Source organism: Drosophila subpulchrella, unplaced genomic scaffold (genome assembly GCF_014743375.2).
Source record: "Drosophila subpulchrella strain 33 F10 #4 breed RU33 unplaced genomic scaffold, RU_Dsub_v1.1 Primary Assembly Seq25, whole genome shotgun sequence".
Classification (NCBI taxonomy): domain Eukaryota; kingdom Metazoa; phylum Arthropoda; class Insecta; order Diptera; family Drosophilidae; genus Drosophila; species Drosophila subpulchrella.
Genome location: NW_023665555.1, coordinates 1,475,579 through 1,496,597, shown reverse-complemented (window position 1 = coordinate 1,496,597; position 21,019 = coordinate 1,475,579). Strand labels below are relative to the sequence as shown.

Sequence of the window (21,019 nt, the reverse complement as noted above, 5' to 3'; positions counted from 1 at the left end):
CATATCTCCATTTCCCTTTGGTCCCTTTAGCTGAGTAACGGGTATCTGATAGTCGAGGTACTCGACTATAGCGTTCTTCCTTGTTTTAGATTCTACTTTATTAACGACGTTCGCCGTTGAATCGACAACTTTTGTGTCTACAAAACCCATTTTGGGAATGTTTTCCAAAATTCTATATTTTATGCCAAGTATATATGGCGAATCTTTTGATTTAGATATACTATTGTTTATAAAGAAAAATTTGGAAAGTAAAGAAAGTGTTTTGAGTAGTAAATTTTTTCACATGACAGATTTACAATTTGTTGCTCTATATAATTAAAATATCTGCCATATGATTTTAGTATAAAGCCTAGAAAGGGGTTAGTAGTTTTCAAGCAGCGTTTTCACGCATCGGCTTGAGTGTAAGATTTTAATATTAAAGGTAACTTAGGCATTGGCAATTAATGCAGCCTTGTTACGTTACTTCGCACCAGTACGAAGTTTGTTTTCAATCGTAGTTAGCTCGGACTTGTGTAATTGTGCTTCTTCAGGTGTCGCTGCCGCCTTTATTAAATCCTTAGCCAACCTCCGTTGGCGCAAGAGTTTATTTCTCCTGCCGCTCCTCTTCTTTTTGGTTTTGTTCTTCTTTTCCTGGCGTGCCCTGTACTCAGCTATTGTGAGGTGGCGTGGTCCATAGTTTGGATACACCTCTAGAGCTTCTTTTAGACTCGGTGCATCCCTTTGCTCGACAGGAGCAGCTTTGTCCAGTCCAACGTCGTCGCTTATGCTCATTTGTTTTCCATCGTAGGCGTAGGAGGATTTGCCATTACTCCCACACTTCTTATCCTGTTCTAGTCCTTGGCCTATGGTTTTAGGCGGCGCCGGTGCTGGTCCTCGCACAGGCTTTTTGGCAAGTTGATTTGCAACAATTAGATCTGGATCAGTGGTCCAGTGGTCCAGGGCAATCGGCTGGTCTTTGAGGCACTTGTTTTGGGGATGGATGTCTTTATATTATTCGTTCTTTTATGATTTTCATTTTTGCTGAGTGAGTTGTGAAATGGGGCGCTTATTTTTGGGACTTGATTTTAAATGATCAAGCTCAGCTTGATGCTGTTTTTTATTTGTTGAGGGTGTTTACGAAGCACTTCCAGCACTGATCGTTGATCTGAGATTTGAACACTAACATTTTCGTTTTACAAAAAAATGTACTAAATGTTATGTTTCTACTTTCCATTAAAAAATGCCATTGATTATAAGTGCCATGGGCAGATCTTTATTTAGCAATTGTCAAATCGAGAATGACTTAAAGCTAGCTATTTGCGGCTGCGCTGCCTGCAAACATTGGCAGCGGCCGTCATGTACATATCGAAGTATATGCTCCCGATTGTATTTGTGCTGGTAGCACCAAGAGCGTTAGAGAAGTTGTATATGCATGCCTTGTATGTGTCTGCACTCAGGCCTTGGGAATATGCTGACACTAGCACTTCCCATAAGTTGGGCTCTGAGGCGCATTCATATTTCGGCTGGCCGTAAGAGTTTAGCGGCCGGCACTTTTGTATTTGGTTAAGTACACTGTAACACAATGTTGGTGTCGGTACAGTGGGTATTCGCTACAATGATACATGCATACTACACGGGAGTTACGCTTGCCTGCGATGCTTTACGACGAACTTACCCCTGGATCGGGGATCGTACATACAGGTCCTGAAGACAAGACGTCGCATCTCAAATCGAATCTACAACGTGCATCTCTAGAGCAGGCGAAGCACTATAACCTTCGAAGGCGCGAATGTAGACCAACGCTGGGGAGTCAAGTGTGGCTGCGACAACATCCCTTATCAAAAGCCGCTGAGGGATTCGCCGCCAAACTCGCTCCCAAATACGACGGTCCCTATACCGTCGCGAAGTTTACGTCTCCAAACTTGGTACGCCTGCGGCGTCCGGGAGACCGACGGCGACGAATAGCCAATATATCGCAGCTTAAACCGCGGCGGACACCTCCGACACGATCGACGACAGCATCGCTGGGGCGAGTAACCCGGCACGGTAAGTGCACGGAACCGCGGAATAATTTTAAGATCAATGCTTGTAATAGGTTAAGATTAACGGGTCCTATGTTAGCTACACCGTTAGGTAGGGAGTTCAGAAGGTAGGGTTATACCATTAAGTCTAGACTAATATTTCGTGGACGTCGAGTGCGAATAGCCGTCGGAACAGGCGCTTACAAGTTCATCGTCACCATCAAGGACGACGGGCGCCTCTACATTGCGTCGCGTGAAGAAAGGGGGTGGTTGTGACGAACCCGCCTAGAAGGCGCGTGCGCCACAATCATTATTACTTTCTTTATAATAGCTTAAAGAGAAATACCGTGAATTACAATAAATATTAAGTCGAATTAAGAATAAATAAGTTAAAGCTGAGTTCAGAACCCGTGGTGGCAACGCCAACCGATAGTTCGCCAAAACATGTTAAATACTAGAAAAGCAAAGGAGCTAAAATACCAGTAGTAGGAAAATACTAGAAATCCCGAATGCAGGAAGAGGGCGGAAAATCGAAGGCGGTCACGCAGCGATCGTGGCGTGGCTCTTCTCTTGGGATCGCGAAACGGGCAAGACGTGTGATTCGGACATGGCTTAGCGAGGTTTCGAAAGTCACGAGTGCTCCTCGAGTTCGCCGACGAAAGGCGATCAAGTTCTACGCGGTGGCCACGCGGACGATTTCAAGATACACATTTATATATAAGCAAGTCCGCTGAGGTTAGTACGATCAGATTCTCATGTGTTCAAGACGTTGTAGCGGACCCGTGTGAGGATAAATTGAATAAACGGTGAAGAATATCTAATTGCGCCTCTCGATCGTGTGTTTCCTTCTCGTAGTCAGGTACCAAGTCTAACCTGACCTTACCCTGCTCACACCGATGCTTCGGACCTGAATGTGGAACCCCTTCCCGTCCGGTCCAGTAGTTTCCTACCTCCGTAGTTTGGGATTTGCGCGTGGAAACCCTTCCCGCCCTATCCGCAAGCGTAGCTTTCCTGTCTCCTCCGTAGTTTTGGGATTCGTGCGTGGACACCCTTCCCGCCGTATCCGCAATCCTAGCTTTCCTGTCTCCTCCGTAGTTTTGGGATTCGAGCGTGGACACCCTTCCTGCCGTATCCGTAATCTTAGTTTTCCTGCCTCCTCCGTTGGTCTTGGGATTTGCGCGTGGACACCCTTCCCGCCTTATCCGCAAGCCTAGTTTTCCTGCCTCCTCCGAAGTTTTGGGATTCGTGCGTGGATACTCTTCCCGCCGTATCCAAAAATTCTAATCTTCCTGCCACCTCTGCAGGTTTTGGGACCTGCGCGTGGACACCCTTCCCGCCTTATCCGCAAGCCTAGTTTTCCTGCCTCCTCCGTAGTTTTGGGATTCGTGCGTGGACACCCTTCCCGCCGTATCCAAAAATTCTAATCTTCCTGCCACCTCTGTAGGTTTTGGGATTTGCGCGTGGACTCCCTTCCCGCCTTATCCGCAAGCCTAGTTTTCCTACCTCCTCCGTAGTTTTGGGATTTGCGCGTGGACACCCGCAAGCCTAGTTTTCTTGCCTCCTCCGTAGTTTTGGGATTCGTGCGTGGACACCCTTCCCGCCGTATCCAAGAATTCTAATCTTCCTGGCACCTCTGTAGTTTTTGGGATTTGCGCGTGGACACCCTTCCCGCCTTATCCGCACTCCTAGCCCCTTCGCCGCCAAGTATTCTCCCGGCTTTGCCTCGCCCGAAGGTCCAGCCCGGTGGATTTTTCGCCTCTGACGCGAAGTACAAGACTCCGGCCAGCCCGTTAGGTCACAGCCCAGGAATTGGACTCTGCATAGCCAACGTCATCTGCCTTTTCCTCGACGTAAATAAGGACCTCCGGAGAAGACTCTCCTCAAAGTTACCCGTTCCCGTGCGGAGTGGAACCCTCTAGTCCGGTGTCTCGGTGATTTACAAATTTTCTTGTAAAGGACTCTTGGATCCGACTAAGATCTGTACCCCGGCCGAGAAAGCATCCTTACAATCGGAAACGCTTCCTTCTACCTGTGACATACTTTCCGACAAATCTAGTATACCCTTTTATTCTAAAAAAGATTGCCACGCCCACTTAAACGCTCACAAACCGCCCACCAACTTCAATAAATTGTAAATATGAACGCGGATATCTCGGAAACTATCAAAGATAGAGAATTGGGATTTCAAATTTAGATTTCGTAGCCTTGCACGCAGCGCAAGTTTGTTAAGGGAATATGTCACGCCCACTATAACGCCCACAAACAACCCAAACCTGTGGCTCCCACAATTTTCATGCTAGAAAAAAATTTTAGCTGAAATGTTCTAGTCTCGTCAATACCTATCGATCGACCCATAAACAAAAAAAAACTTTGCCACACCAACCCTAACGCCCATAACGCTTAAATCTGTCTGCCACCCACATAACCATATATTGAGATCGCGGGTAGGTGGTGCATTACAATCTCGCTTTGCTGCTTGCATATCTCCATCTCCCTTTGGTCCCTTTAGTTGAGAAACGGGTATCTCATAGTCGAGGTACTCGACTATAGCGTTTTTCCTTGTTCCTCCTTGTTTTGAAAACTCTCTCGCGTATGCTTTCTCTCGCCTGCATATGTTGGTTGACTACCTATGTTGACTGACTCTCGCCAGCGTATGTTGATTGACTGCCCCGGGCTGCTCTTGCGACATCCATTTATAGGGCGTTGCGGTCCCGTTATTTCCCCCATTGAGCATGGCACGCATCGGGTTCAGGGTCCACTAAAGTTCAGTTATTTAACGGTATCTTCGTTTTGCTTGGCTCCAAGGTCCATTACTTACCATTACTACCGCGCGGTCGGTAGGGCCACCTACTCTACCCTCACGCGACACGCATAGTCACACCACAGTGTGGTGTGTCACCACTACTCTGGCTTATCAACATGAACGACATATTGAAAGAAATCAATACCGGGGGCATAAAATCGGAAGCATACGAGGACTACGTGGTGTTACTATTATCTGGACCTTTCCCGGACGTTATCTGCAAAATAATGGAAAAAGCCCTACACAACTTAAAGAAATGGGCTAGGCCATCCGAACTAGAAATTAACCTAATCAAAATGGAGCTTATGCTTTCCAAGAGGAGGACAAAAATCCCTGACTTTAAGAAACCAAGATTGGAAGGAACTAGATTACAAACACCAGAGAGTGCCAAGTATCTAGGAGTGATACTGGACCCAAAGATGTCATGGAAACAAAACATCACCGAGAAAGTTGGAAAGGCGAGTAAAGCCTTCTGCGCTTGTAGGAAAGTTCGGGCGAAACTGGGGAAGTCACTTTAAGATTATCATGTGGCACAACAGTCGTAAGGCGTATCGCTCCCGGCAGCAGCACTAAATACGAAAGTTGCTATATATATTTCTGCCCCAATAATGAAAATACAAATATTTATTATTAAAAATTTATTAATTGTTTTTCAAAGTATTTTCCAGTATTCTTGGGTAAATAATGCTCATTTGGGTAATCATGTTAACTTGTTCTTTTTATACCCTTGGAGAGTGTATTATGATTTAAGTCAGAAGTTTGCAACGCAGTGAAGAAGACGTTTCCGACCCCATAAAGTATATATATTCTTGATCAGCATCACTAGACGAGTCGATCTAGCCATGTCCTTCTGTCCGTCAGTCCGTCGATTTCTACGCAAACTAGTCCCTTAGTTTTAAAGCTATCGTGCTGAAACTTTCCCGAAAGTCTTCTTTCCATTGCAGGACAACTATATCTTATAGCTCCGATAGGAATAATCGGAAAACAAAAATGTAAAAAAATTAAATATTTCGAGTTTTTAACATAAACATCCTACGCTTGAAAATAACATTTTTTAATTAGTTCTGAGTTTCGAATTTAATTTTATCAAGATCGGACGACTATATCATATAGCTTCCATAGGAACGATCGGAAAATTGGTGGGAAAATAATATCAAACAAATTATTGCTTCGGTGTTTTCGGTGTATATTATCTTATACTATTGGGAATATCATTATTTGTATTTTTAAGAATTTCGAATTAAATTTAAAATTTATAACTGCAAGGGTATACAAACTTCGGCTTGCCGAAGTTACCTTCCTTTCTTGTTTTTCATATAACCTCCTACGCTTGGAGGTAACATTTTGTAATTGGTTCTGAAATTCAAATTTATTTGGGTAAAAATCGGACGACTATATCATACCATTTTTATTAAAAAAATATTTTTTTTAATTATCCTCGCCAATTTTTTACTCAAGGTTAACACAGATTGGATTTTTTTCAAGGTCTTTCCAGCAGCTTTTTCCAGAATTGTAGGTGTAAAAGATCTTTTATTTCCTTCACCCAAAGAAAATGTTGTGCTTACATAAATTTCGTGTTTTTTTTTATTATGAAATATTCTCGCACAAGTTTTTGTTTGAAATTTTTCATAAATTTATTTTTTTTTGGCGGACGCGTCCAGCAGTTAGACTCCAGAATTTTTGTTGTTAAATAAATGTTTTGTTCACATAAAAAAATATCGAGCTTTCGTTAATTTCATTTCTTGCACAAGTTTTTTTGTAGATTTTATTTGTTATTTGCTTTTTTTTACGGGTTTGCGTTAACTCGGTTGGGTGCCAGTGAAGACAAGACTATATTCCTTTTAAATTTATAATCTTTATTATTATAGAAATCCGTTTGGATAACTATAGTTAGTTTCTGTATAGATATATATTTATTTATTTTTAGAAATCCGTTTGGATAACTATAAATTATTATTGTTGGAATTAGTCCCGGAATCCGTTTGGATTTTTTGTGAGTCTGCTAAAAACTAATTAAAGCTAACTTAAGTTTTCTATAAGAAAGTCAGGCAGAAGGCCCCACGTCGGCAGCGAAGGTCAGAATGGACGGCAGGGCTATGGGTAGAATGCTGACCTTGTACTTTTCATCGGCTGCATAACTTGGCCTTTTTGGTCAACGGTACTAGCGTGGGACCGCTGACTTAGCGCCTCGTGCCCGGTGCATTCCCCAACCATTTGGCGACTCGGGTTTTGGATTTCATTCTTTCAGACTGCTTATTTAAGGAATTGCATCCGGTCTTGCAACACCTTTGGGTTCCATGCTAACTTATATTAATAATAAGGATCACTAGAAGAGTCGATCTAGCAGCCATGCCCGTCTGTCTGTCCGTCCGGATGAACGCTGAGATTTCGGAAACTACATAAGCTAGAAAGTTGGGATTTGGTATGTAGATTGCTGAGCTTTTTGCGCAGCGCAAGTTTGTTTCGTCAGTATGCCACGCCCACTCTAACGCCCACAAGCCGCCAAAAACTGTGGCGCCCACAATTTTCATGCTAGGAAAAAAATATGAACTGACATTTAACTGAAATATGTTAGTCTCGCCAATACCTATCGATTGATCCAAAAAAAGTTTAGCACGCCCACAAACCGCCAAAGACTGTGGCGTCCACAATTTTCATGCCAGAAACATAACTTTAACTTAAATGTATTAGTCTCGTCAATACCTATCGAATGACCAAAAAAAATTTTTCACGCTTACTCCGACGCCCATAACGCTTAAATCTTTCTACCGCCCACGTGGCCATATATTGAGATCCCGGCTAGCTGGCGCATTCCAATCTCGCTTTGCTTCTCGCATAGCTCCATCTCCCTTTGGTCCCTTTAGCTGAGAAACGGGTAACTGATAGTCGAGCTACTCAACTATAGCGTTCTTCCTTGCTTTTTCTCTTATATTGTTACATAAGAATTTTTCTCCATTTATTAATACATTTGTTAGAGGAAGAAAAGCGCAGTTGAAGTTTAAGATACTAAGTGTGCCAACAGTTTAGTTCAGCACTGTAGTTGCTGCAGTAGAGTCATAGGTGCGGTTGACAAGTGTAGGGTTACCATATTATTTATGTACATATATATGCCAGTAAGTTGACCATCTTAAAACTAATAAATAATTCAGTACATAAATGTGGTTGGTTTACTTTAAATTGAATGCCTCAAAATTATTTATAGAATTTATACATTATTTGTACGTAATTAAATATTTTACATCTCGCATTGCGTATTAACTACAAATCTGAATTCGTTCTACATACATATGTATGTATGTGCATTAAGGTGGACTTTTTTGAGGTCAAATGATCTCACCATTTAAAATGGTAGTTTTATGTACAAATTAAATTAATGCGAAAACAATAATTTGGTTTAGAAGTAAAAATGACTCACATAACACGTAAAAATGGTACTTCCTTTCCTTAAGATGTGAACTTTTTATTTCTGCTCGAATAAGTGAAATAGGTAGTAGTATATATTATGCTATAAATCAGCCTAGCTCGTAAAAATTATCCATGGACGAAAATGACCGTGTTCGGTCCCCGAGCAATCGAACATTTATTTTGGCTACTCTTTTAAAGCTATGCCTGTAAAGAATTTTGTGGGACTCACATTGAAATAGCGATTGCATTTTTCAATTTTGAAGATTAAGGGCAATGTTAGCATAAAGAAATTCGCAAATACTATTTATAATATTTTACTATATTCACTATTATATTTAAGCATTATTTGGTTTCCAGGGGTTCCAATTTTACGAACTATTTCAAAGCTTAAATCTGGAAAAAAGGAAATCTACATCATATAGATGAATTGGCTTAAGAATCTTAAGAAACTTTGCACACCGTCTTAAACTGATTGTTTTCTTTATGTTATGCATTAAGGTCACCAAAAAGTAATAAATAATGGGGATAGAGTATGGCCTTAAAAATTGCAAAAAAAAAGTTCGCCCAATGCACATACATGCATGTATGTATTTTAATAAAACTTGAAGGAAGAAACATAGGTCTGTCGTATTTACTCCGGCTATGGAACTGCCTCTTCATCTTCATACATATTTTTATTAAAATCGCTTGAGAAGGAGCGGCTTATTCTTGTCGGCAAAGGCCTTGTTGATCCACTTTATGTCCGGCTTGGCGAAGCGGACTGTCTGGCCCTCCCCGCAGGAATTCTCGCCGGCGAAGATTCCTTTAAGCCGGATGTTTGAACCGCTGCCGCAGGCCAGAGCACTGCCCACGTCAAACTGGCAGGCATCAAATTTGGTAGCACTGCACACGCTGCTGGAATCGGCACCACACTCACTGCGGCCCAGCACAGAGGTGTTGGTTACGTGCATCAGAGCACCCTCTTCGTGAACTGTTGAATAAAAAGGGGTTTAGCATTGGAGTATCAGCTTGGAAAAATGTAGTTAAAACACAATTCTCATAAAAATTTTCAAGACAGTGTGCGAAGTCCCGTTTGGATCCTCTGCATTTTTAAAAGAAAGATTCCCGGTCATGACTCGGACACAGTTAAAAGTCAAAAAAATGAATGACGCAGAAATCTTTAATAAAGAGAATTCATTTGGAGGAAATGGTTTTTTATGATGACTCACATTATTTGCTTATAACACGAAAGTCATAATAATTGCTACCAAGACAGCACTATTCAGCAATAATTGAACAAGCCCTCCTCTTACAATATATCAACAACTTTTTCAATCATTGAAAAACACCCTCCTCAAACACAAATTTCTCTACACAGAGTGTAACCAATCTTAATCAGGACTCCTCCCTCACTTCTTATCTGTTCTCCCTAGTGAGATAATAGCCATACATGAAGCCGTCAAAGTTGCGATAAAATCCTCAAATATGAAAAAATCCCCGATTCCCTCTCTGTCCTAAAGTCCTTAACTAACTCAATTTCCAAAAATTAAACTTATTTTGATCCCCAGTCACATCTTTTCATACCCGTTACTCGTAGAAAAATTTTGTATACCTAGATTCGTCGGAAAGTATGTAATGTGTGTGAAACAATGCTTTACGACTATCAGGACAAGCTCAAATGCATGATTACGGGAGATGAGACTTGGATTTATGCTTACGACCTTGAAACAACCGACCAATCAAGCCAATATCGAGCTCAATTCATCTTACATTTGGCCCACAGTAGTAGATGCTCTGGTGTTTCCTGTTCAGTTGCCTTCCTGCAGGTTTTGCAGCAAGAGTTATAAAGCGCTGCCTATGGTAGACTAAATGACAAGTCAATCTTCCACCCTTCAGTGAAGATTCCAGCCACCATACCATAACTCATGTTGGAGACATCGGTGAAGAGTGATAGGTCACCCGGTTCAATTTCTCTTCAACTCTTCCAGTTCTCTCTCGATGGGTATGTAATTAAATACCGGGTACAGAACAGTTCCGTTGTTTTTCGTAATCATGTAGTCTATGTCGCCTTCCGCCAAAAGGTCCGATAAATCAGGGATCTTGCAGTGTTCAGCGTTTCTTTCTTCCCAGCATTGGCATGATGTTTACTCTGATAAGTAGGCTTCTACTTAAGTAGACCAATTGGCCATTTCCAAAAAAAAATGTTGAACTTATATCGATAAAAGCTCTATAAAACTTGTTCATGTGTGACCAATAGGGCGGCCCACATTTGTATGGAAATCTATAATGTCCTTCATTCATCCGATTATAAGGTGCGCATTGAGGAATTTAAGGTATACCAAACGAAATTTTTGAAAAATACGAGATTTGGGGTCTGCGAATTGGCTTCAAAGGTTACAACTCAAGATCAAATATATTATTTTCATACAGGTGGTTCTGAGTTGGATGAAAAGTCCGTTGTTCCATCCAAAAACAATTCGGTATTTATTGTCAGTTTCTATACCCGATACTCGTAGAGTAAAAGGGTATACTAGATTCGTCGGAAAGTATGTCACAGGTAGAAGGAAACGTTTCCGACCCCATAAAGTATAAATATTCCTGCGCAGCGCAAGTTTTTTTCAGCAGGGTTCACGCCCACTCTAACGCCCAAAAATAACTATTATACTAAAGCCAGCCTAGGGCCCACATTTTGTAATCTTTATACCCGTTACTCGTAGAGTAAAAGGGTATACTAGATTCGTCGGAATGTATGTAACAGGCAGAAGGAAGCGTTTCCGACCTCATAAAGTATATATCTTTTTGATCAGGATTATTAGCCGAGTCGATCTATCCAGGTCCGTCTGTCCTTCTGTCTGTCTGTCCTTATGAACGCTGAGATCTCGGAAACTATAAGAGGTAGGCTATTGGGACTTAGCATGCAGATTCCTAAGCTTCTTGCGCAGCGCAAGATTGTTTCAGCAGGGTGCCACGCCCACTCTAAAGCCCAAAAGCCGCGCACGAATTTCAAAACATCGAAAATTTAAACGCTGATATCTGGGAAACTACCACGTCCACTTTTACGCCCACAAACTTCAAAAATACGTAAATATGAACGTGGATATCTCGGAAACTATCAAAGATTGAGAATTGGGATCTCAGATTTAGATTCCGTAGCCTTGTGCGCAGCGCAAGTTTGTTACGCGAATATGCCACGCCCACTCTAACGCCCACAAACCGCCCAAGCCTGTGGCGCCCACAATTTTCATGCTAGATACAAAATTTTAACTGAACTGTATTGGTTTCGTCAATACCTATCGATTGAGCCAATTGCCACACCCACCCTAACGCCCATAACGCTTAAATCTGTCTACCGCCGGTAGGTGGCGCATTTCAATCTCGCTTTGCTGCTTGCTTATCTCCATTTCCCTGTGGTCCCTTTAGCTGAGTAATGGGTATCTGATAGTCGAGGCACTAGACTATAGCGTTTTTCCTTGTTTTAGCTTAAATGTATTGGTCTCGTCAATACCTATCGATTAATCCATAAAAAAGCCACGCCTACTCTAGCGCCTAAAACGCTTAAATCTGTCTACCGCCCACATATCCATGTATCGAGATCGCGGGTAGGTGGCGCACTTCAATCTCGCTTTGCTGCTCGCATATCTCCATCTCCCTTTGCTCCCTTTAGCTAAGTAACGGGTATCTGATAGTCGATAGTCGACTATAGCGTTCTCCCTTGTTTTTTCACGAAATTTTGCAACTTTGTTGATCAACAACTTTGCAACAATGTGACAATTTCGTCAAGAGTCAGATCTTAGAGTTCAATAAGATAAAGACGAGCTTCCGACCAGTTACCTCAACGCAAATCCATAAATGCTAATGCCGCCAGCAACGGCGCTGCCCCAACGCAAAGATTAAATCATGGTGTTGTTAAGTACACTCAAAAAAACAATCGCCCTTAATTTAAGAAATCCACCGTTTAATCAAGAAAATCGCCTATGATTTTTATCCAACTGCGACTCGCCTTTATTTTAAATAAATAATTTCTTGAAGTTATGGTTTGCCATTTCTGGAAATAGTGACATATTTTTCTAAATGTCTGGTAAAAAACCTTAAAATTAAGAAACATTTTCTTAAAATAAAAAAAAAAATTATATATAATGTAAGATTACCTTTCTTACATTTGAGGAATTTGGTTGGTCTTGTATACCAATTTTGGATTTTAAATGGATAAAACCGTTTCAAATTTTAATGGCAATTATTACATGGGAATATAGTCTATAAATTTTTATATTTACCTGAATTTATTAAAGATTTTTTTATATAAATACTTTTTATAAACATATAAATAACAAATGGAAAAAATCCTTACCTCAGACAACCCCGGCATGAACTCGAACCCGCAACTGCTCACACCATAGCCAGACGTCTTAACCTTTCGGCCACGCGTGCTTCTTGTCATACAAAGACTAAAGAGGGCTATGGTGTTTTTGGTCCAGCTTTACGCGTACCAATAACGTTTATTCTAATCTAAAACTTTTTAACGACCGTTTAAACAATTTGATAAATAGAAAAGTGAAACTAATAAGAATAAAAATTAAGTAGACTTAAAAAAAAAAAAAAACAAAGGGTACACTTGCCGTGGCATGGGCACTAACCAGGTACTTTTGTACGATCGTTTATTGACCGGACGTCCTTACCAGCTAGACCACCATCAAAATGTATAAAAAAGTCACTTTTGCCTTAAAATATGGGTATTTCTTTACTAAATTTAAGTAAGAATTTACCATTATTTCAAGAAAAACAAGAAAGGAAGTTAACTTCGGCAAGCCGAAGTTTGTATACCCTTGCAGCTATAATTATTAAATTTAAAAATACAAAAAATGATATTCCCAATAGTATAAGATAATATGTCAAAAAACAAACACCGAAGCTATAATTTGTTTCATATTGCTTTCCACCAATTTTCCGATCATTCCTATGGCAGCTATATAATATAGTCGTCCGATTTTGATAAAATTAAATTGGAAATTCAGTACTAATTAAAAAATGTTATTTCCAAGCGTAGGAGGTTATATAATAAAAAACACCGAAGCTATAATTTGTTTCATATTATTTTCCCACCAATTTTTCGATCGTTCCTATGGCAGCTATATGATATAGTCGTCCGATTTTGATAAAATTAAATTCAAAATTCAAAACTTATTAAAAAATGTTATTTCCAAGATTAGGAGGTTATAAGCTAAAAAACACCAAATATATAATTTTCTTAAATTTTTTTTCAGATTGTTCCTATGGGAGCTATAAGATATAGTTGTCCGATCCGGCTGGTTCCGATTTATATGAGATATAAGATATAAGTCTTTTGGGAAAGTTTCAGCCCGTAAGCTTTAAAACTGAGAGACTAGTTTGCGTACTAACGGACGGACAGACGAACATGGCTAGATCGACTCGTCTAGTCATGCTGATCAAGAATACATATTCTTTATGGGGTCGGAAACGTCTCCTTCACTGCGTTGCAAACTTCTGACTGAAATCAATATACCCTCTGCAAGGGTATAAAAAGCCATTCACCAAATAATGCCATACATTCTTTCAATAGGTCAATATATCAAAAGACGGAATAGTGCAATATCCAAACTTTAATGAAGAATTCGTATTAACTACTGATGCTTCTGACCATGCGATAGGAGCCTTACTTTCACAGAAGGACAAACCCATAGCTTTCATATCTTGAACTTTATCGCAAACTGATAAATGTCGCTTAGAGGATACCTTTACGGTGGTACTAAAGTAAGAATTTACACCGATTATGAACCTCATACACATTATTGTAATAGAAAAGGAGAAATAGCAATTAAAAGATGGAAAGCATGCCTTGACGAATATAACAAACAATGTCTTTTTATGCCCGGAAAGGAAAATATAGTAGTTTATTCCTTGTCCATGATCCCTATGGGTAACGACATTAACTCACTGACAGCAACACAACATAGCGCTTATAGCTCTGGGCATAGCCTTATATACCTTGTGTTGAGGCCCCAATATATGCATTTCTAAATCAAATTTGTTTCCATTAAGAAAATACACCTGACTTTAAATTTAGTATTCAATTCTTTACCTTTCTAGACACACAATTACCCGACAAGACTTTCAGACAAGCTTATCGAAACATGAAAAAAATATTTAAACCCATCTGTATGAAACGGCATTTTGTCGACAGAAGAGATAATGGCAGAGATACAAGAAATTAATCCAGATCATTTTGGATCCATGAAAATCGGATTTATACAAAACAAAGTAGAAATGTAACAAACGAGTCAAGAAGAATTTATATTAAGAAGTCATAACGGAGCACAGAAATGCAAAAGAATATAAAAACCAACTTTCTGAAAATTACTACTTCCCAAAAGTAAAGCATTGCAGGGTAGGTAAGGAAGGAAAAAACGATAGGAACCCGCCTAACCCAGAAATTACTGCAACGCCAATTCCAGAGTACCCCGGACATAATATCCATATTGAATTTTTTTTAACCGATTAGAAATTGGCATTAACCGCAACAGACAAATTTTCCAAATTGGCACAGGCCAAATTGTAAAACCCTAATCAACAGCAGACATTTTGGGAAAGTATCAGCCCGATAGCTTTAAAAGTAAAAGACTAGTTTGCGGAGAAACGGACGGACAGACGGACATGGCTAGATCGACTCGTCTAGTCATGCTGATAAAGAATATATATACTTTATGGGGTCGGAAACGTCTCCACTGCGTTGCAAACTTCTGACTGAAATCAATATACCCTCTGCAAGGGTATAAAAATGTCATTTCCAAGCGTAGGAGGTTATATGTTAAAAAACACGGAAGCTATAACTTTTTTCATATTATTTTCCCACCAATTTTCCGATCGTTCCTATGGCAGCTCTATGATATAGTCGTCCGATTTTGATGAAATTTAATTCGAAATTCAAAACTAATTCAAAAATGTAATTTCCAAGCTTAGAAGGTTATATGTTAAACAAGAAAGGAAGTTAACTTCGGCAAGCCGAAGTTTGTATACCCTGGCAGCTAAAATTATTAAATTTAAAAATACAAAAAATTAAATTCCCAATAGTATAAGATAATATGTCAAGAAACACCGAAGCTATAATTTGTTTCATATTATTTTCCCACCAATTTTCCGATCGTTCCTATGGAAGCTATATGATATAGTCGTCTGATTTTGATAAAATTAAATTCGAAACTCATAACTAATTAAAAAATGTTATTTCCAAGCGTAGGAGGTTATATGTTAAAAAACACCGAAGCTATAATTTGATTCATATTATTTTCCTACCAATTTTCCGATCGTTCCTATGGCAGCTATATGATATAGTCGTCCGATTTTAATCAAATTAAATTCGAAATTTGAAACTAATTAAAAAATGTTATTTCCAAGCGTAGGAGGTTATATGTTGAAAAACACCGAAGCTATAATTTGATTCATTTTATTTTCCCACCAATTTTACGATCGTTCCTATGGCAGCTATATGATATAGTCGTCCGATTTTGATAAAATTAAATTCGCAATTCAGAACTAATTAAAAAATGTTATTTCCAAGCGTAGGAGGTTATATGTTAAAAAACACCGAAGCTATAATTCGTTTCATATTACTTTCCCACCAACTTAACGACCATTCCTATGGCAGCTATATGATATAGTCTTCCGATTTTGATAAAATTTAATTCGAAATTCAAAACTAATTAAAAAATGTTATTTCCAAGCTTAGGAGGTTATATGCTAAAAAACACCAACGATATAATTTTTATTAATTTATTTTTCCTATTATTCCTATGGGAGCTATAAGATATAGTTGTCCGATCCGGCTGGTTCCGACTTATATTTTACCTGCAAAGATATAAGACTTTTGGGAAAGTTTCAGCCCGATAGCTTTAAAAGTAAGAGACTGGTTTGCGTAGAAACGGACGGACAGAAAGACAGACGGACAGACGGACAAGGCTAGATCGACTCGTCTAGTCATGCTGATCAAGAATATATATACTTTATGGGGTCGGAAACGTCTCCACTCCGTTGCAAACTTCTGACTGAAATCAATATACCCTCTGCAAGGGTATAAAATGTCATTTCCAAGCGTAGGAGGTTATATGTTGAAAAACACCGAAGCTATAATTTGTTTCATATTATTTTCCCACCAATTTTTCGATCGTTCCTATGGCAGCTATATGATATAGTCGTCCGATTTTGATAAAATTTAATTCGAAATTCCAAACTAATTCAAAAATGTAATTTCCAAGCTTAGAAGGTTATATGTTAAACAAGAAAGGAAGTTAACTTCGGCAAGCCGAAGTTTGTATACCCTTGCAGCTACAATTATTAAATTTAAAAATACAAAAAATGATACTCCTAATAGTATAAGATAATATGTCAAGAAACACCGAAGCTATAATTTGTTTCATATTATTTTCCCACCAATTTTCCGAACGTTCCTATGGCAGCTATATGATATAGTCGTCTGATTTTGATAAAATTTAATTCGAAACTCAGAACTAATTAAAAAATGTTATTTCCAAGCGTAGGAGGTTATATGTTAAAAAACACCGAAGCTATAATTTGATTCATATTATTTTCCTACCAATTTTCCGATCGTTCCTATGGCAGCTATATGATATAGTCGTCCGATTTTAATCAAATTAAATTCGAAATTTGAAACTAATTAAAAAATGTTATTTCCAAGCGTAGGAGGTTATATGTTGAAAAACACCGAAGCTTTAATTTGTTTCATATTATTTTTCCACCAATTTTACGATCGTTCCTATGGCAGCTATATGATATAGTTGTCCGATTTCGATAAAATTTAGTTCAAAATTCAAAACTAATTTAAAAATGGTATTTCCAAGCTTAGGAGGTTATAAGCTAAAAAACACCAGCTATAAGATATAGTTGTCCGATCCGGCTGGTTCCGACTTATATACTACCTGCAAAGGATATAAGACTTTTGGGAAAGTTTCAGCCCGATAGCCTTAAAACTGAGACGGACAGACGAACATGGCTAGATCGACTCGTCTAGTCATGCTGATCAAGAATATATATACTTTATGGGGTCGAAAACGTCTCCTTCACTGCGTTGCAAACTTCTGACTGAAATCAATATACCCTCTGCAAGGGTATAAAAATGTCATTTCCAAGCGTAGGAGGTTATATGTTAAAAAACACGGAAGCTATAACTTTTTTCATATTATTTTCCCACCAATTTTCCGATCGTTCCTATGGCAGCTCTATGATATAGTCGTCCGATTTTGATGAAATTTAATTCGAAATTCAAAACTAATTCAAAAATGTAATTTCCAAGCTTAGAAGGTTATATGTTAAACAAGAAAGGAAGTTAACTTCGGCAAGCCGAAGTTTGTATACCCTGGCAGCTAAAATTATTAAATTTAAAAATACAAAAAATTAAATTCCCAATAGTATAAGATAATATGTCAAGAAACACCGAAGCTATAATTTGTTTCATATTATTTTCCCACCAATTTTCCGATCGTTCCTATGGAAGCTATATGATATAGTCGTCTGATTTTGATAAAATTAAATTCGAAACTCATAACTAATTAGGAAATGTTATTTCCAAGCGTAGGAGGTATATGTTAAAAAACACCGAAGCTATAATTTGATTCATATTATTTTCCTACCAATTTTCCGATCGTTCCTATGGCAGCTATATGATATAGTCGTCCGATTTTAATAGAATTAAATTCGAAGAACTAATTAAAAAATGTTATTTCCAAGCGTTGGAGATTATATGTTAAAAAACACCGAAGCTATAATTTGATTCATTTTATTTTCCCACCAATTTTACGATCGTTCCTATGGCAGCTATATGATATAGTCGTCCGATTTTGATAAAATTAAATTCGCAATTCAGAACTAATTAAAAAATGTTATTTCCAAGCGTAGGAGGTTATATGTTAAAAAACACCGAAGCTATAATTCGTTTCATATTACTTTCCCACCAACTTAACGACCATTCCTATGGCAGCTATATGATATAGTCTTCCGATTTTGATAAAATTTAATTCGAAATTCAAAACTAATTAAAAAATGTTATTTCCAAGCTTAGGAGGTTATATGCTAAAAAACACCAACGATATAATTTTTATTAATTTGTTTTTCCTATTATTCCTATGGGAGCTATAAGATATAGTTGTCCGATCCGGCTGGTTCCGACTTATATTTTACCTGCAAAGATATAAGACTTTTGGGAAAGTTTCAGCCCGATAGCTTTAAAAGTAAGAGACTTGTTTGCGTAGAAACGGACGGACAGAAGGACAGACGGACAGACGGACAAGGCTAGATCGACTCGTCTAGTCATGCTGATCAAGAATATATATACTTTATGGGGTCGGAAACGTCTCCACTCCGTTGCAAACTTCTGACTGAAATCAATATACCCTCTGCAAGGGTATAAAATGTCATTTCCAAGCGTAGGAGGTTATATGTTGAAAAACACCGAAGCTATAATTTGTTTCATATTATTTTCCCACCAATTTTTCGATCGTTCCTATGGCAGCTATATGATATAGTCGTCCGATTTTGATAAAACTTAATTCGAAATTCCAAACTAATTCAAAAATGTAATTTCCAAGCTTAGAAGGTTATATGTTAAACAAGAAAGGAAGTTAACTTCGGCAAGCCGAAGTTTGTATACCCTTGCAGCTACAATTATTAAATTTAAAAATACAAAAAATGATACTCCTAATAGTATAAGATAATATGTCAAGAAACACCGAAGCTATAATTTGTTTCATATTATTTTCCCACCAATTTTCCGATCGTTCCTATGGCAGCTATATGATATAGTCGTCTGATTTTGATAAAATTTAATTCGAAACTCAGAACTAATTAAAAAATGTTATTTCCAAGCGTAGGAGGTTATATGTTAAAAAACACCGAAGCTATAATTTGATTCATATTATTTTCCTACCAATTTTCCGATCGTTCCTATGGCAGCTATATGATATAGTCGTCCGATTTTAATCAAATTAAATTCGAAATTTGAAACTAATTAAAAAATGTTATTTCCAAGCGTAGGAGGTTATATGTTGAAAAACACCGAAGCTTTAATTTGTTTCATATTATTTTTCCACCAATTTTACGATCGTTCCTATGGCAGCTATATGATATAGTTGTCCGATTTCGATAAAATTTAGTTCAAAATTCAAAACTAATTTAAAAATGGTATTTCCAAGCTTAGGAGGTTATAAGCTAAAAAACACCAGCTATAAGATATAGTTGTCCGATCCGGCTGGTTCCGACTTATATACTACCTGCAAAGGATATAAGACTTTTGGGAAAGTTTCAGCCCGATAGCCTTAAAACTGAGACGGACAGACGAACATGGCTAGATCGACTCGTCTAGTCATGCTGATCAAGAATATATATACTTTATGGGGTCGAAAACGTCTCCTTCACTGCGTTGCAAACTTCTGACTGAAATCAATATACCCTCTGCAAGGGTATAAAAATATGATCGATTAAGAAAACCATAACAAAGAGAGAAAAACCATAAAGACATATATACCAGGACAAGAAATATTTGTCAAGCAAAATACAAGACTAGCCTCTAAATTATCCCCTCGTTTCAAAAAAGGAATCTCTGTGGACGGCAGTCCACGTAGTGACGAAGCGCACGAGGAGGGTGTGCGAAGGCGACTACTATATATAGACGAAGAAATTAAAATCTACTGTAATGGTCCGATTGTTTCGAGTGATACATCAATCGAAATGCATTGCAAAAGCGGTGAAAGCTAAACAAGAAAATTTAGAAATTGTGATCTGTTGGGGTCGGTGGGGATAAATAACATCTCAACTGTCAAAATCGGATGCTACGTTATATGCCAAACAAGATCTTGGTTTACTTCTCAAAATGAAAATTTTATTTTGTTTGTCAGTTTGTCCCAAAATCGTTATTTTAGAGTCCTGAAAACTCTAAACGATGTTAAACAGCTTAATATAAGAAACATTAGTTCTACCACTTTTGAAAAACTGGCTAGTTTGACTAGAAAGCAGCTATAAATAGCTACATTTTAAACACCAGTAACTTGTGAAGCAGTAAAGCTACAGGCTTGTGCTATATGTCGTTAGAAAGGTATTTTTGAAATACTTTGTACGCCTTTCTAACATATTTTGTCTAAATACCACTGGTTAAAAATTATGGGTTTTTTTTATTTCGATTTTTTTCTGATTCCTCAAAAACGGCTCTAACGATCTAAGGTGTATAGCCCTTGAGATTCCTCAACTTTTGACATACGACACACTGTTGTAAAAAGTTTTTTGTCAAAATTATTAATCAACAAAAATGCCCACACTCACCAGTTTAGAACATCTTACACCGCCTGAGCATTTACCTTTTTTTGTGCCAAACTCTATTTAAAGGTCCTGGAAATCTACGATGATGTTAAGCAGTTTAATAAAAGCCGCTCGGGGTTTTTAGTCCGTTCGTGGGGGATCGGCCCATAACCCTAAATAACCGTTGTTTAATGTCGCACCTTTCTCATTACAGGATGTTGTTCATAATAATCTTATTACCAATGGCATTCGCGACTAACAAAATAACGATCTATACCGATGCACACACTATACAAATTTATGACTCTATAAGAAAACTACAGAAATCACCAATAAAATTAATCCATTAATACATCCAGTCGCGATCAAACACTCCCCGAGTTAAGACGTGCCTAAAATTTACGCGGAAGCTGCGCTAGCGCTAAAGCCATTATTAACAGAACACAAAACAAAAGAAAACGAAGCAAATCAGTGGTTGATGACAAGCACCATCAAAGTGTTGTTGTTAACATGAACG

The 21,019-nt window shown here is 38.3% G+C and overlaps 1 protein-coding gene across 2 annotated transcripts in view; it reads right to left on the bottom strand.

Annotated features, from left to right (window-relative positions):
- Nucleotides 1-7,744: 7,744 nt before the first annotated feature.
- Nucleotides 7,745-21,019, bottom strand: part of LOC119559603 (inactive serine protease scarface) — a 49,342-nt gene continuing 36,067 nt past the window's right edge. For both annotated transcript variants that reach the window (XM_037872619.1, XM_037872618.1), the window contains exon 7: nucleotides 7,745-9,178. In XM_037872619.1, the coding sequence (XP_037728547.1) occupies nucleotides 8,886-9,178 (293 nt within the window). In that variant the 3' untranslated portion in view covers nucleotides 7,745-8,885. The remainder of the gene's footprint in view (nucleotides 9,179-21,019) is intronic.